Consider the following 16,097-nt stretch of genomic DNA (forward strand, 5'->3'; position numbering starts at 1 on the left):
AGTCAGACATTTATTATATTGCAGCTTACCAATTGTTAGATGTGAGAGCTGCATTAGATTTTTCTTTTTTAGGCTTTCTTTCTTCTATTTTCATCTGGGGATCCAGCCAGTAAGTCTGTTGTTTTTCCCCAGAACAAGCTCTCTTGTAGATGTGTGTTAGTGGTGGCTAGGGATGAGCTTTAAGTTCGAGTCGAGGCTAAGTTCGACTCGAACATCGCTCGTTGGATCGTTCGTTCGAATGACGAACAAATGTGCTTCTTCATGGGAAATTTGAGATTCCCATAATGCACTGCACACACGCCGCGCTTGCAGCGCATTATGTGATTGGCCAAAGCATGCACCCCGACCTCATGCTTTGGCCAATCAACAGATCTCTGCCATGATTGGACTAAAGGCAGGCTGCCATTATCCAATCATGGCTCAGGGGCCAAGTACACGCTCCACACTACACGCAGCCGCAGCGTGTAGTGTCATTTTGTGGCGTTCAGAGAGGGATAGGCATGCGATTCAGGCAGGGAGAGAGTCATTTTTTTTAGTCAGACAGTGCAGAGACATTTGTAGCAGTGTAGGGAGGGCCAAGGTTCCTGTGTGAGGTAGGGACAGATTAATTTCTTTACATCAGATACCAGTACCAGTATTGTTCATCGGTCAGTTTCTACAACATTCTAAAATCTTTATAGACATCATTCCAGAGATCTGCAGCAGTAACCTTTGCGCTCAGTTGGGGTTTTTATCTATAAGGGGTCACATACCTGTGTATATTGTAAGGGGTTAGCTCGGTAGTGGGTGTGGGTGACCCCTTGGGTGGGTTCGTTACACAGAGAGACAGCCGAGGAGTGGTTGAAAACAGCGGTCTTTGGTTTATTCTTCCATTTTGCTGGAAACAAGTGCAAGCATCCAAACAGCATAAATCAAACAAACATAAAAAAAACCCTGGCCACTTGGGGCGTCTACCTTCACAACACAGGAACCTACCTATGGAGTCTGTCCCAACCTACTGCTGGGCAGACACTGCTGGTCATACAGCAGAAAACCAATTGTCCATTAGTTTTCCTTTTCACACAGAAAACATCAACACCACCTCACCTTCAGAAGTCTTTCTCAGCTCACTGCTCTCCTTAACGCAAAAAAGCCTCAGAGGCAGCAATCAGTAGTCATCCTCTGGATAACTTATAGAGGCCTTAATTGCCTCATTCTGAATAGCTGAAGCTTTCCAACGTCCTTAAACCTTTCTGGCTACCTCCGCAGCCGACACCTGATAGTAATTGGTGAATTGTCTAAACAAGGCAGAAATGAATCTTCCTTCTGTGACAAGACCCACAGATTTATCTGACTTCCTGTCACAATATATATGTATGTGTGTGTGTGTATATATATATATATATATATGTGTGTATGTGTATATATATATATATATATATATATATACCCCTAACCCAAAATCTGCATAGTGGGGTCACCCTGACATGGCAGAGTGGGGTCACCCTGGCATGGCAGAGTCAGGTCACCCTAAACTACACTACGGTCACCCTGACATGGCAGAGTTCGGTCACCCTGGCATGGCAGAATCAGGTCACCCTAAACTATACTACGGTCACCCTGACATGGCAGAGTCAGGTCAGCCTAAACTACACTATGGTCACCCTGACATGGCAGAGTTCGGTCACCCAGGCATGGCAGAGTCGGGTCACCCTAAACTCCAGTCACCCTGACACTTAAAAGTATCCCTACAAAAACTAGACTATTGAATCTAACTATAGTGGTATATAGTACCCTAACTACACTGCATATCCCTTTCCTCACAATAAAAGAACAGCTCCATACAGCAGAAGATAATTGCAAAATGACACTGGAGCTTTACAAGGAGAAACACTTATGCTTCCACTCTCTTCAAAAGCCTCTGTATTACAGTGCTAGAGGTTAGGCGGGGCTATGTTATATACTGTGGGGTGTATTCACTCCTGATTGGCCTCTGGTCCCCGTAGTCACTCCAATCACATTCCTAGCAGACTCCTGCTCCCCTCATTGGCTTTTACTGACGTTTCTGGGCCAATCCGTGGCTTTTAAAGCCCAATTCCTGTCCCATTGCATTTTGGGCAGTTCTGGTGACCGAATTCCGCAAAAAGTTCGGAATTCGTCCGAATTTAGAACACCTAATGTTCGGGTCGAACCGATGGTTGACCCGAACCGTTCGATCGTCCCTATTGATTAAGACTACTCCGACTTGGGACACGACTTGTGCGACCTCAAGTCGCCCCAAGTCTCTTGTCATCACAAATTCAATGTAAATGAATGAGAGCCGTCTTAATATGCACTACTGAAGTCGCTCCAACTTCAGAAAAGGTTCCTGTACTACTTCAAGATGACCTCTATCCGACTTGTGCACATAGACTTCAATGGGAGTCACCTCTAAGTCGGATCCTTATCTATTTTCACCACCCAGTGGCCACTCGTGGACTTTATCTATCCACATTTCTTCACCATTTTAAAACACAGTGTATGTGGCACAAATATCAGTTTATTTGTAACCTGTTCACACACTTGTGGTTGTGGGGTAATTTTTTCACGGTATTAGTTTATTTTATTTTCTGTGTTTATTGTTTTATGTGAATAAATACCTGTTCCCACATCTATATATTTTTATTTCTCCACTCCTTTATTTTATGACACTGCACTATGACATCTGTGGGTCACCCAACCCATATATCCCCCTTCACGTCACTAGGGGCACTATATCTGTTTTTATTTATTTGTTTCAAAGGTAGCGCCATCACCAATCTTCACATTCCTTTTATCACTTATCTATTTTCAAGTGACTGTGATCAGACTTTCCAGGAAGAAGAAAAAGATTATCCAGGCATTCCCCACAGACAAAGTCGCCTATCATTTAAGTCAAAGTCTCTTCAAAGTCACGCTAAAGTCGCGCTAAAAAGTTGCTCCTTCATGGGGCGACTTTCTGGTCGCGGTAGTGTGAACCGGCTCTGAAAGCCAATCAAGAGTGTTGCATACAAATATACTTATAGTAGGAGAGATCAGAGAGAGCAGAGAGATGACTTCATTGGTCTTCTCCTGCTCTTTCACTGTTCCGTCAGGAGAGAGAGGGCATCTATGTTTTTATTGAAGCCCAATTTTAGTGAATATTGTTAAAACAATTGTGCTGGTGTATTAGGGTGAAATCGGCAGCCATTTGCTTACAGTGCCTTGAGGGTTATTATGAGCTGTTGAATTTATGACAGGCACTGGTCAGGTGATGACTATTTCCAGCTTTTCAACCCCCCCCCCCCCCCCGCTCCATTTATAGAAGCCATACCATTGGTTCCCACTGAATGGAGCACAGGGGGTGAAAGGGTGGGTGTAGTTGTCGTTGAGCTGCTCCAGTTAACCTCCACAGCACCAAAAGATCACAGCTATGGTGGGATCCAGGGGCAGAGTACTTCAGATTTTAACTTAACATAGCAGCCAACAGCACATGGGGCACTCCTTATTCATGGTAAGTACTGTCCCTGGTGCTCTTTTCTTTAATATCACTAAACTTCAGCTTTAACTGTAAGTGGTTCCTTCCTCCTGGCTGCCCTGTGTGTCACTGCTTGGTAAATTTCAGGACTGGATGGCAGTAAATCCTTTGGCAGGTAAAACAACTCTCATATATGTTTTGCTTTTGTTTATTTAGCAATTTACTTTAATTTGCATAGAATGTATTTCTTTTATTAGATACAGTAGGTAACAGTGTGCACAGTTTGTAGAAAATCCACAGTACAGTAAAAAAAAAATATAAAATAAAGTCCACCTAAGAGATACCATGAGGATGTCTTTTTGTACTAATTTCAGGCAGTTATATTCACAGAAAACATTGTTGCTAATAAAATATTGGAAAAACCATAGATAGCTGTAGACTTCAATGGAGGTGTAGAAGGTTCTGCGGAGGTGTAAAAGATTTTACGGAGATGTAAATGATTCTGTGGAGGTGTAGAGGATTTTGTGGATGAGTAGACAGTAATGTGCAGGTGTGGAGGATTCCAAGGAAGTGTAGAAGATTTGATGGAGATGTAGAAGATTCCATGAAGGTGTAGAAGGTTCTGAGGAGGCAAAGATGGTTAGGTGGAGGTGTAGTAAATTCCATGGAGGTTGAGAAGATTACTGTATGTGGAGGTTGAGACGTTTATGTGGAGGTTGAAAAGATTCTGTGGTGGTGTAGTGGATTTGGTGGTGGTGTAGAAGATTCTGTGGTGGTGTAGAAGATTCTGTGGTGGTGTAGTAGATTCTGTGGTGGTGTAGTAGATTCTGTGGTGGTGTAGTGGATTTGGTGGTGGTGTAGAAGATTCTGTGGTGGTATAGTAGATTCTGTGGTGGTATAGTAGATTCTGTGGTGGTGGTAAAGATTTGGTGGTGGTGTAGTAGACTCTGTGGTGGTGTAGTAGATTAGGTGGAGGTGTAGAAGATTCTGTGGTGGTGTAGTAGATTTGGTGGTGGTGTAGCAGATTCTGTGGTGGTATAGTAGATTCTGTGGTGGTGGTAAAGATTTGGTGGTGGTGTAGCAGATTCTGTGGTGGTGTAGTAGATTAGGTGGAGGTGTAGAAGATTCTGTGGTGGTTTAGTAGATTTGGTGGTGGTGTAGAAGATTCTGTGGTGGTAAAGATTTGGTGGTGGTGTAGTAGATTCTGTGGTGGTGTAGTAGATTCTGTGAAGGTGTAGAAGAATCTGTGGAGGTGTAGAAGATTCTGTGGTGGTGTAGTAGATTCTGTGGAGGTGTAGAAGATTCTGTGGAGGTGTAGAAGATTCTGTGGTGGTAAAGATTTGGTGGTGGTGTAGTAGATTCTGTGGAGGTTTAGAAGATTCTGTGAAGGTGTAGAAGATTCTGTGGTGGTGTAGAAGATTCTGTGGTGGTAAAGATTTGGTGGTGGTGTAGTATATTCTATGGAGGTGTAGTAGATTCTGTGGAGGTGTAGAAGATTCTGTGAAGGTGTAGAAGATTCTGTGGAGGTGTAGAAGATTCTGTGGTGGTAAAGATTTGGTGGTGGTGTAGTATATTCTGTGAAGGTGTAGAAGATTCTGTGAAGGCGTAGAAGATTCTGTGAAGGTGTAGAAGATTCTGTGGAGGTGTAGTAGATTCTATGGAGGTGTAGAATATTTTGTGGAGGTGTGGAATATTCTGTGGAGGTGTGGAATATTCTGTGGAGGTGTAGTAGATTCTGTGGCAGAATAGAACAGTGCTCCTGACTGTTCTGCTCAGTACGAGGCTTGTGTCTTTTCAGGAGAATTGTGTCTTTCTTTATTTACTCCTCCTGGTTGAAAAACTTCCCCCTGATGCTTATATATAGAACAAATAATTTTCTATAATGTTTGTGTGTAATCCTGTTCATGATTTCTACTTCTTCTTACCAAAGAATCCAAAAAATGGTTTGCCTTTTTTGGCCTTGGCTTCCTGTTGTGCTCGAACTTCCTCCTCATATCTGGCTTTCTCAGCTAATCTCTGCCTCTCCAACTCTTCTCTCCGTTTCCTCAGTGCAGCTTCATCAGCTTCTCTTCTCCTCTGTCTCTCTCTTTCTAACTCTTCCTCTTGTCTTTTCATTTCTTTTTCCTTCATTGCTTTGTCAAAGGCTTTCTTTCTCTCCAGATTTTCCTGCTCCATCATCTTCTCTCGCTGGTGAACGTAATTCATGACAAACTGTTTGCGGTCATGCATCTCCTTCACTGGATTCCGGGTCTGATGTTCTACCCGGAACTTAGCATCTTTAATGACTTCCTGTAGGAACTTCAGCACTTCCTCGTGTCTTCCTCTGGTTTTAAAGTGGTCTTCACGGGTGTAATTTTCAAATGTAAAAATCCTTTCTATGCCCATGTCCCTGAAAGAGGACTCAACGCTAGTTAAGTTCCCATAGGTCTTGTGGGTGAGAACCACAATGGGATAGATCCCTGGAAGGAGAAGAGAAATGAGTTACATTCAAATATAGAAGAGTTCAAATGTTTTCTTGTCTGTCCAGATATTGATCATATGTAAGCAAGGATTCCCAAAACAGAAATGGCTTTCTTGGTTGGTTGCAATCCTAACTACTATGTCTCCTGTCCATTGATATGATATCAACTTGTTATCTAATAAAGTCTTTGCTGGAAAGTTTAGGAATCGGAATCTACTGCTTAAAGAGGTTGTAAACCTCAGAAAAAAAACCTGAAAGACAAAGACATAGTGAGCTAGTATGCATTGCATACTAGCTCATTATGAAATACTTACCTTAGAAGAAGCCCCCACAGTGCTGCCCGCTCACTGCTTACACCATGTATGCCTGGTCTTCCTTCCGGGTTTGCGTCCTCCGGCCATCTGTTTGGCCGGAGGTGTGATGATGTCACTCCCGCGCGTGCACGCAGGAGCCACCATTCATGGCACAGGGCTGTGAAGGAACAGCACGGGCAGCCAGTCCTTCGGAGTGCATGTGCCAATGACGGCATTGGCTGCATGCAATGTAAATAGCTCCTAAACAGTGCAAGTTTAGGAGATATTTACAGTACCTATAGGTAAGCCTTATCATAGGCTTACCTATAGGTACAAACACTAAGTGGGGGTTTACAACAACTTAGGAAAATGGAGCGCTGCCATTTTTGAGTTCCTGGGCAGAACTTTGCTATGGAAATCCAATATATGTGTTTGTTATACACTAAGGAGAGTAGTGCAGTTAACATTTTAGACTTATCAAATGACACCATGGTCATGGGTGCTTAAAGTGGAGTTCCACCCTAAAATGCGACTTTTCCCCATCTGTTTGCTCTCTGACACCTGAAAAATAAATGGATAATCACAATTTTTTTTCTTTACTTACCTTATTTTAGAAAAAAATATACTTACCTTACTTCCTCTTCCTCCTTTTGTGGACTCGTCCGCCGCCGTCACTTCCTTCTTACATTGATTCCTGGGAGCTGAACGTCATCGCTCCCAGGAATCAATGCGCCTACATCGGCCCCGCACGTCACGTCCGGTGCAGGCGCGGCATTCCCTGCTAAATAGGTTCTGGACATGCACAGAAGCTGTGCAGGGATGATGCTCCTGCCCCTGAAGTGACGGCAGGGCCGGTGCAGTGCATTGTGGGACCGAAGAGGACGCAGAAGAGGACGTTCCGGCTTCAGCTGCCCACACCTGAGATGGCAGGGCTGGACAAGACATTTTCAAGGTAAGTATTTCTTGTACAAAGAGAGAGAGGTTATTCGGGTTCAGTGCTTTATCCTGGATCCTGCCATCATCCCTCTATGAAATGTAGAACAAAGAGGTTCCCCTGGGGGTGGGATTTTTAAGGCAGAAACCAGGACTTGAGTCGTTCAAAAAGTAATTTTATTTATAGTTGACAAGTGATTAACACAAACTAAAAATAGTGTTACATATAACAAAACCACATGGAAAAGTATATAAACATAAAAGAGAACATGGTCATAAATACGTCTTTGGAGAGGAGAACTGTCTTAGATGGCTGGAGAGGACCAGACGCGTTTCGGTTTTGCCTTTTTCAATAGTCCAGAGAAGAGAGCCAAATCTCAGACTGGAAATGCAGAAGATGGTAATTAGCGCTCCAAAATTGACATTCGTAGAGGTACACATATTGCAATAGTAGAAAGAAGAAAAATACATGTTTACAAAACTGTATTACACATAGTTTTTGCTTTATCAATGCGTATAAACAAAAAAGTCAATGGAGTGCCAATGTTGATACATACCCAGATGGACTGTTCTCTGTATGACAGATTGTGATTGACCATGTGGAGAGTTAAAAACCTATCGGAGTGTGGGCACGTAGTGCCAGGAGGCCGCCATTTAGTCTGTACTTGTTTGTGATTGTCTAAGATGATGGATTTGTTGGAAGAATCACCCAAAATTTAAGTTTACTAAGTAGAAAAAAAGAGAGAGATGGGGGGAACACAAAGGGCCCCCATGATACAGTTCCACAATTTCCAGTCCCCAATCACCACAAGGATCCCAAAAAGAGAAGGTCCGCAATATGGGGTATCTATAAAGAGATTGAAGAAGAATGTTGCACTAGATGGGAACAGTATGTTATGTGGGGCAAGGTGGCAAAATATTTAGATGGTAGCTACCATCAATTACCATGGTTGTAGAGGGAGTAATGCTTATCTTCTGGTTCTGAATATGATGGAGTATATAGGGTTACTCCTATTGGTGGTCCCCAAAGAGGGCACGTGTTCTATGAATGGAAAAAAGAAAAAATGTACTCAAAAATATTGTAGAAGAACACATTGGGCACCAAAGAGGGCCTAGTAGGGAGCAGGAGAAAACCGCCATTGCCAGCACCATGTGAGTAATCATGAAGGAGTGGAGTGTGGTTAGTTCCCAAACTTGGAAAAAAGAGGGAAAATTAGCAACAGTCAGACCCATAGTAGTACCAGGAATCAGGTAAACAGGTGAGTGTACCACAGGAAAGGAAATTATAGTATATAGTCATGCATACAAAGTGTTTGGGTAGCGAAGAAAAAAAAGTATCTCCCATGCATGAAGTATAGGAATTGGTCCCAAAAGATCACTGCAGTAAGAAGGAGAAAAGACTCACCCTGTTGGTCTCTGGTACACGGATAATGGTGGCGCGCTCTCCATAGTGAGCGTCCGCCATTAAATACGCCCGCGCCTGCGCAGTGGCCCATGGCGTGGGCCACGCCTGCAGGCATGCGGACCAATCAGGATCCCCCGTGTCCCGAGCGCACAGACGCCGCCCACATCTGGCGTGGGCAGTGACGTGCGCACCGGGGCACGCCAGCGCATCACATCTGGTCCCCGGAGTCCGTACAGTGACGCACTTCCGGGGGCCGTATCGTACGAGGTGCGTCCCTTTGGTGCACTGGGGGAGAAAAGAGACCGAAAAGGGAGGAACCTGCAACAAAGGCTGTATTGTTAATGATTGGGTGATTCCAAAGCACTGGTGACTAAGATGCTGGAAAATAAAATGTAAAAGACGATGGACAAAAAATCTTCAATATAACTTTTGTCACCCCTTGCTTAGAAAAACATAGTGACACTATATAATAATTTTTGTTGCCCATATGTTGAACTGAATATGGTATACAAAAATATGGATACATTGGTAAGTTGCCATATATACATTCGATGTTAGTCCCAAATTTTTGTAGGTGTACAGATAAAGCCTATTATGATTTGTTTGTTTGAATATAGATGGTTACTTAGACCGTCACAACAATATTACCCTATATTCTAAAAGGGAGCAGAGATTAAACACTACAAGGGCCAGACTTGTATTTGCCTGGCCTATATAATGTAATGTCCAATCTGATCTTATTGGCAATATAATACTCTGTAGAGTAGTCTATTAAGTGGATTGTCGTCAGGTCGTACAGTTCTTAGGTACAAAGATTTTTTATTATTTATTGTTCCCAACTCCCCGAGCTGAATCCCTCAAGGAAGGGTTTAAAGCTAATGTTTTCATTTAATCCTGGAGGGATGGTTGCTCTAAGGTTATGAATCCAACGGGATTCTTTTTGGAGGAGGATCTTATCCCAATCTCCTCCTCTGCTGCTGGGATGTACTCGATCTAAGATAATAAATGAGATTTGTGGAAAACTGCCTTTGTGGGTAGTTAGAATATGTCTCTGGATTCCGTTGGCGCATACAGGAGATGTGCCTTTGGGCTCGTTTGTGAAATTCGTTTTTAGTTTTTCCCACGTAAAAACAGCCACAGCAGCAGAGGGCAGGCCATTCGGTAGGAGTAAATTAGTGTTTGTACATATAAACTGGCAAATATTACAGCCCCCACATCTGTAGGTACCTAACCGTTTGCACGGATCACGGCGAAATTCCCCTGTGTATTCACTTTTGACCAGGCTATCTTTTAGCGATCTCGCTCAGCGATAGGTGATCGCTGGTTTCTCAGTGACAAAAGGATTTAAGTTGGGGTCGCATGTTAGTAAATGTCAGTATTTACCTAAAATGTTGTGTATTTGATTAGGCTGCCTAGTGTACTTAGTTATGATCCTCGCTTGGTGTTTAATCTGATTAGTATTTTGTGTGATATATGACGTTTTTTTGAAAATTAAGTCCTGTCTTTGTTGTATTTTTGTTCTACAATATGCTTTTTTCAGGCATGACTGTGAATAGCCTCTGGCGGTTAATCTAGCTCTTAATTTGTCTGCCTCACTTTTAAAGGTAAGTTCATCGGAGCAATTACGATGTAAGCGTAAATACTGTCCATAGGGGATGGATCTAACAAGGGGAGCTGGATGTGCACTGGTTGCATATAACACCGTATTTGCCGCAGTCGGTTTTCTAAATAGTGTTGTGGTAATTTGTCCCTGTTGGTTTTTCTTAATGGTTATATCCAAAAAATCGATGGAATCTCTATTGTAATTCAGTGTGAATGTGAGGTTGAAGTTGTTCACATTCATACATTGAATACAATCCAACAAAAGACTGTCACTGCCGGTCCAAATAATCAGAATGTCGTCAATGTATCTGTGCCATGCCAGTATGTGCTGGGTATATTTTTGGTGAGATTCTTCAGATAAGAAGGTACGTTCCCATTCCCCCAGGTACAGGTTGGCGTACGATGGGGCACAACATGTCCCCATCGCGACACCCTGTACCTGGAGGAAATGGGAACCATCAAATGTGAATACATTCCTTGTGAGAATGTACTCAAGAGACTGTAAAATGAATTGATGTGTGGAGGATGAATCTAGATTTGATTGGGTGAGGAAATGTGCGACCGTTCTGATGCCCTGCTGATGGGGGATGGAGCTGTATAAAGCCTCCACATCTACAGCCACCAGCAGGGCATCAGGAGGGATCGACATGTCCTCCAAGAGTTGCAATAGGTGTATGGTGTCCTTCACAAAGGAGGGAAGTGATTGTACAAAGGGATGTAGTTTGCTGTCTACATATCGACTCAGATTTTCAGATATACTACCTCTCCCGAACACGATTGGTCTACCGGGGGGATCGTTCTTGTTTTTATGGACTTTCGGTAAACTATAGAAAGTGGGTATTTTTGGAAATTTGATACGAAGGTAGTCCCATGTAGACTTATCAATACAGCCGGTAAGAAAACCTCCATCTACAATGGTATAAAATTCCGTAAAGTATTTATCGATGGCAGTTCTAGAGATTTTTTGGTACCAGTTCGTATTATTCAAAATCTTCCAGCACATACTAGCATATTGATGGTTGTGCATAATGACAATATTGCCCCCCTTGTCAGAGGGCTTAATTGTCAGTTGTAGTTGTTCCGTGAGTGTGGTTAGGGCTTTTCTTTCTTCCTGACTAAGGTTGGATGGTTTCATTTGAGAAGATATCTTAATTTTTTCAATCTCATTGGATACTAGCATGACAAATGCCGCCAGGTTGGTATTGGTGTTAAGAGCCGGAAATTTATCCGATTTCTTTTGAAAATTGCTCGACGGATTTTGTTGGGAGTGTTCACTAAGGAGTGAATCTAGATCTATTCTGTCAATCAGGTCTAGACCATCTTGCTCTTCCAACAAGGAGATTAAAGTATCTAGAGCTGCGGCTTCTAGTTTTTTAGATTTGGGTTGTAGCAACTTGGGATTATATTTTTGTGCATGTTGGCTTTGTAAGAGGATCTTTCGAGCGAATAAATTTAGGTCCTTTTTGAATTCGAACTTGTCCATGTCTGTGGCGGGGCAGAAGGTTAGGCCTTTCCATAACACAGAAATTTGGGCTGATGATAACGTGTAATTTGAAAGATTTATTATGTCACTATCGGTGTTTATAAGTGCCTGCCCATTCTCGTTGAGAATGGTCACGTTTCATGATGGGTCATCATTGGGTGTATTTTCTACAGCCATGGCATGTGTGGTATCAGAAATGATTGGATGTTTAGTCTCTAAAGTGTTCTTGACTTTACTCCTACCGAATGGCCTGCCCTACAAACCTTTACACTTCTCAAATTGCCAAACAATAGGAGTAGTCTATCTCCTCCTCTGCTGCTGTGGCTGTTTTTACGTGGGAAAAACTAAAAACTAATTCCACAAACGAGCCCAAAGGCACATCTCCTGTATGCGCCAACGGAATCCAGATCTCCCGTTGGGAGACATGTTCTAACTACCCACAAAGGCAGTTTTCCACAAATCTCATTTATTATCTTAGGTCGAGTACATCCCAGCAGCAGAGGAGGAGATTGGGATAAGATCCTCCTCCAAAAAGAATCCCGTTGGATTCATAACCTTAGAGCAACCATCCCTCCAGGATTAAATGAAAACATTAGCTTTAAACCCTTCCTTGAGGGATTCAGCTCAGGGAGTTGGGAACAATAAATAATTAAAAATCTTTGTACCTAAGAACTGTACGACCTGACGACAATCCACTTAATAGACTACTCTACAGAGTATTATATTGCCAATAAGATCAGATTGGACATTACATTATATAGGCCAGGCAAATACAAGTCTGGCCCTTGTAGTGTTTAATCTCTGCTCCCTTTTAGAATATAGGGTAATATTGTTGTGACGGTCTAAGTAACCATCTATATTCAAACAAACAAATCATAATAGGCCTTATCTGTACACCTACAAAAATTTGGGACTAACATCGAAAGTATATATGGCAACTTACCAATGTATACATATTTTTGTATACCATATTCAGTTCAACATATGGGCAACAAAAATTATTATATAGTGTCACTATGTTTTTCTAAGCAAGGGGTGACAAAAGTTATATTGAAGATTTTTTGTCCATCGTCTTTTACATTTTATTTTCCAGCATCTTAGTTATGATATACTGCATATGAGAAGTATGCAAAGGGTCTCCCACTGCTATTGTAAACATATTGTCTGTTTTGTCAATGCGGACACTTTAACCAGTGCTTTGGAATCACCCAATCATTAACAATACAGCCTTTGTTGCAGGTTCCTCCCTTTCCGGTCTCTTTTCTCCCCCAGCGCACCAAAGGGACGCACCTCGTCCCGATATGGCCCCCGGAAGTGCGTCACTGTACGGACTCCCGGGACCAGATGTGATGCGCTGGCGTGCCCCGGTGCGCATGTCACTGCTCACGCCAGACGTGGGCGGCGTCTGTGCACTCGGGACACGGGGATCCCGATTGGTCCGCATGCCTGCAGGCGTGGCCCACGCCATGGGCCACTGCGCAGGCGCGGGCGTATTTAATGGCGGACGCTCACTATGGAGAGCGCGCCACCATTATCCGTGTACCAGAGACCAACAGGGTGAGTCTTTTCTCCTTCTTACTGCAGTGATCTTTTGGGACCAATTCCTATACTTCATGCATGGGAGATACTTTTTTTTCTTCGCTACCCAAACACTTTGTATGCATGACTATATACTATAATTTCCTTTCCTGTGGTACACTCACCTGTTTACCTGATTCCTGGTACTACTATGGGTCTGACTGTTGCTAATTTTCCCTCTTTTTTCCAAGTTTGGGAACTAACCACACTCCACTCCTTCATGATTACTCACATGGTGCTGGCAATGGCGGTTTTCTCCTGCTCCCTACTAGGCCCTCTTTGGTGCCCAATGTGTTCTTCTACAATATTTTTGAGTTCATTTTTTCTTTTTTCCATTCCTAGAACACGTGCCCTCTTTGGGGACCACCAATAGGAGTAACCCTATATACTCCATCACATTCAGAACCATGAGAAGATAAGCATTACTCCCTCTACAACCATGGTAATTGATGGTAGCTACCATCTAAATATTTTGCCACCTTGCCCCACATAACATACTGTTCCCATGTAGTGCAACATTCTTCTTCAATCTCTTTATAGATACCCCATATTGCGGACCTTCTCTTTTTGGGATCCTTGTGGTGATTGGGGACTGGAAATTGTGGAACCGTTTCATGGGGGCCCTTTGTGTTCCCCCCATCTCTCTCTTTTTTTCTACTTAGTAAACTTAAATTTTGGGTGATTCTTCCAACAAATCCATCATCTTAGACAATCACAAACAAGTACAGACTAAATGGCGGCCTCCTGGCACTACGTGCCCACACTCCGATAGGATTTTAACTCTCCACATGGTCAATCACAATCTGTCATACAGAGAACAGTCCATCTGGGTATGTATCAACATTGGCACTCCATTGACTTTTTTGTTTATACGCATTGATAAAGCAAAAACTATGTGTAATACATTTTTGCAAACATGTATTTTTCTTCTTTCTACTATTGCAATATGTGTACCTCTACGAATGTCAATTTTGGAGCGCTAATTACCATCTTCTGCATTTCCAGTCTGAGATTTGGCTCTCTTTTCTGGACTATTGAAAAAGGCAAAACCGAAACGCGTCTGCTCCTCTCCAGCCATCTCAGACAGTTCTCCTCTCCAAAGACGTATTTATGACCATGTTCTCTTTTATGTTTATATACTTTTCCATGTGGTTTTGTTATATGTAACACTATTTTTAGTTTGTGTTAATCACTTGTCAACTATAAATAAAATTACTTTTTGAACGACTCAAGTCCTGGTTTCTGCCTTAAAAATCCCACCCCCAGGGGAACCTCTTTGTTCTATATTTCATGTACAAGGTAAGTGCAACCCGGGACAGTTCAGAAGCATGCATTGTGGAATGCACTAGCCTTGACTGTCCTGGGGGTATTTTTATCTAATTTTTTTTTTAAGAAGGAACTCCGCTTTAACCTGTGGCCCTCCAGCTGTTGTGGAACTACAAGTCCCATCATGTCTCTGCCTTTGGGAGTCATGCTTGTAATGTCAGCCTTGCAATGCCTCATGGGCTTTGTAGTTCTGCAGCACCTAGGACCACAGGTTGAGCACACATGGCTTAGGTAAAAGTTGCCTAAAAAAATTGCATGGGAGGAGCAGCTTTAACCATGAGGAGCAATTTAAAGCCCATAAAAAGACTTTAAGCAAATTACGCAGAGTCTGCAGTGAGGAGGTGGATTTCCAGATATAAATGTGTAACAGGTTTCGGTAGCGAGGTTACCAACCTGGGACTTTACATAGAGCCATACATATTGCTGACACTAAACTTAGAGATAGTTTATAGGAAGATAAGAAATGCAGGGGCACTTCATCTAACATTCCCATTTTTTCTACTCCTTTCAGTTTGGAATTTGGTAAGATTAGGAAGAGAGTGGAGCGACACATTTCTGTCCTCCAGATAGGCTACTAGGATGTCTGGTAAATGTAATTCTTTCTGTCCCCTTTGCAATCATTGGAGTAGCTTCTGATTGCTTTGGGCGGTTCTGGGTCTCACAGGCTGCAGGTTTGACCATTTCCCCCCCTGCACTTTAGATGTTTCTAGAACATAGTCGGCTGGAAAGTCAAATGAGCAGCCTGATTATTTTTTTGTGCCTCAGCCAATCCCTGGGTGTGCCCAGCAGGTGGCTGGAGAGGCATATAAATAGTTTGATCTTTAGAACAGCAGGGTCCTTCTGAGGAGGGATTTCACCTGTCTTGGCTACCCTCTACTCCCCAGCAGTTTGACTGATTTAAGCTGATGTTCATAATGGTCCCCGTTGTGGCGTAGCAGCGGGGGGTGCTATTTCTAAATCTTCTGGAGCTAAGGAGGATCTGGTTTGGAGAACTCACTCAAGAGTACCTGGTGGAAGCTGAAGGGTGCAAAGCTGTCCTGTGGCATTAACCACTTCCTTTACTGAAGTGTGTCCAGTGGATAATGGAAGGAGGCATCCAGCTATCCTGTGACATTGTGAGTACAGACCTAAGCTTTAGCGCCTAGTGGGTGAGAGTGTCAGTGGTGATAATGGCTGAGGCAACTCCCTCAAGGACCCAGTCTGGCTGCATAATTTATGCATAGTGTAAAGACCGTTAGGATCAGCGTAGCTTAGTATAGTGTGTCCAGTTCTTATGTAATGTTTCCTGAGTATCCCATACTGAGCTACACTGTAGGTAAAAAACCTTCTCTGTGGAGATCCCCTCCCCAGCCCTCCCTAATACTTACCTGAGCTCTATCTCAATTCAGTATTGTACACGAGAGCCTCGTTGGCTGAAACAGCAGAGGGAGCCATTGGCTCCTGCTGCTGTAAATTACAGCCAGTGAGCCAATGAGGAGAGAGAGGGGGTGGGGCTGAGCCACAGCTCTGTGCGTAAATGGACATGCAGAGCTGCGGCTCCGAAGCAAGCCTGCTTTGGTGCC

The 16,097-nt window shown here is 43.1% G+C and overlaps 1 protein-coding gene across 1 annotated transcript in view; it reads right to left on the bottom strand.

Annotated features, from left to right (window-relative positions):
* Positions 1 to 5,365: 5,365 nt before the first annotated feature.
* Positions 5,366 to 16,097, bottom strand: part of LOC309558205 (uncharacterized protein) — a gene marked incomplete at both ends in the record, with an annotated part of 28,641 nt that continues 17,909 nt past the window's right edge. Inside the window, one exon of the mRNA XM_082261225.1 lies at positions 5,366 to 5,913. Within this exon, the coding sequence (XP_082117351.1) occupies positions 5,366 to 5,913 (548 nt within the window). The remainder of the gene's footprint in view (positions 5,914 to 16,097) is intronic.

This window comes from Pelophylax lessonae (genome assembly GCF_965119305.1).
Source record: "Pelophylax lessonae genome assembly, chromosome: 6".
Lineage (NCBI taxonomy): Eukaryota > Metazoa > Chordata > Amphibia > Anura > Ranidae > Pelophylax > Pelophylax lessonae.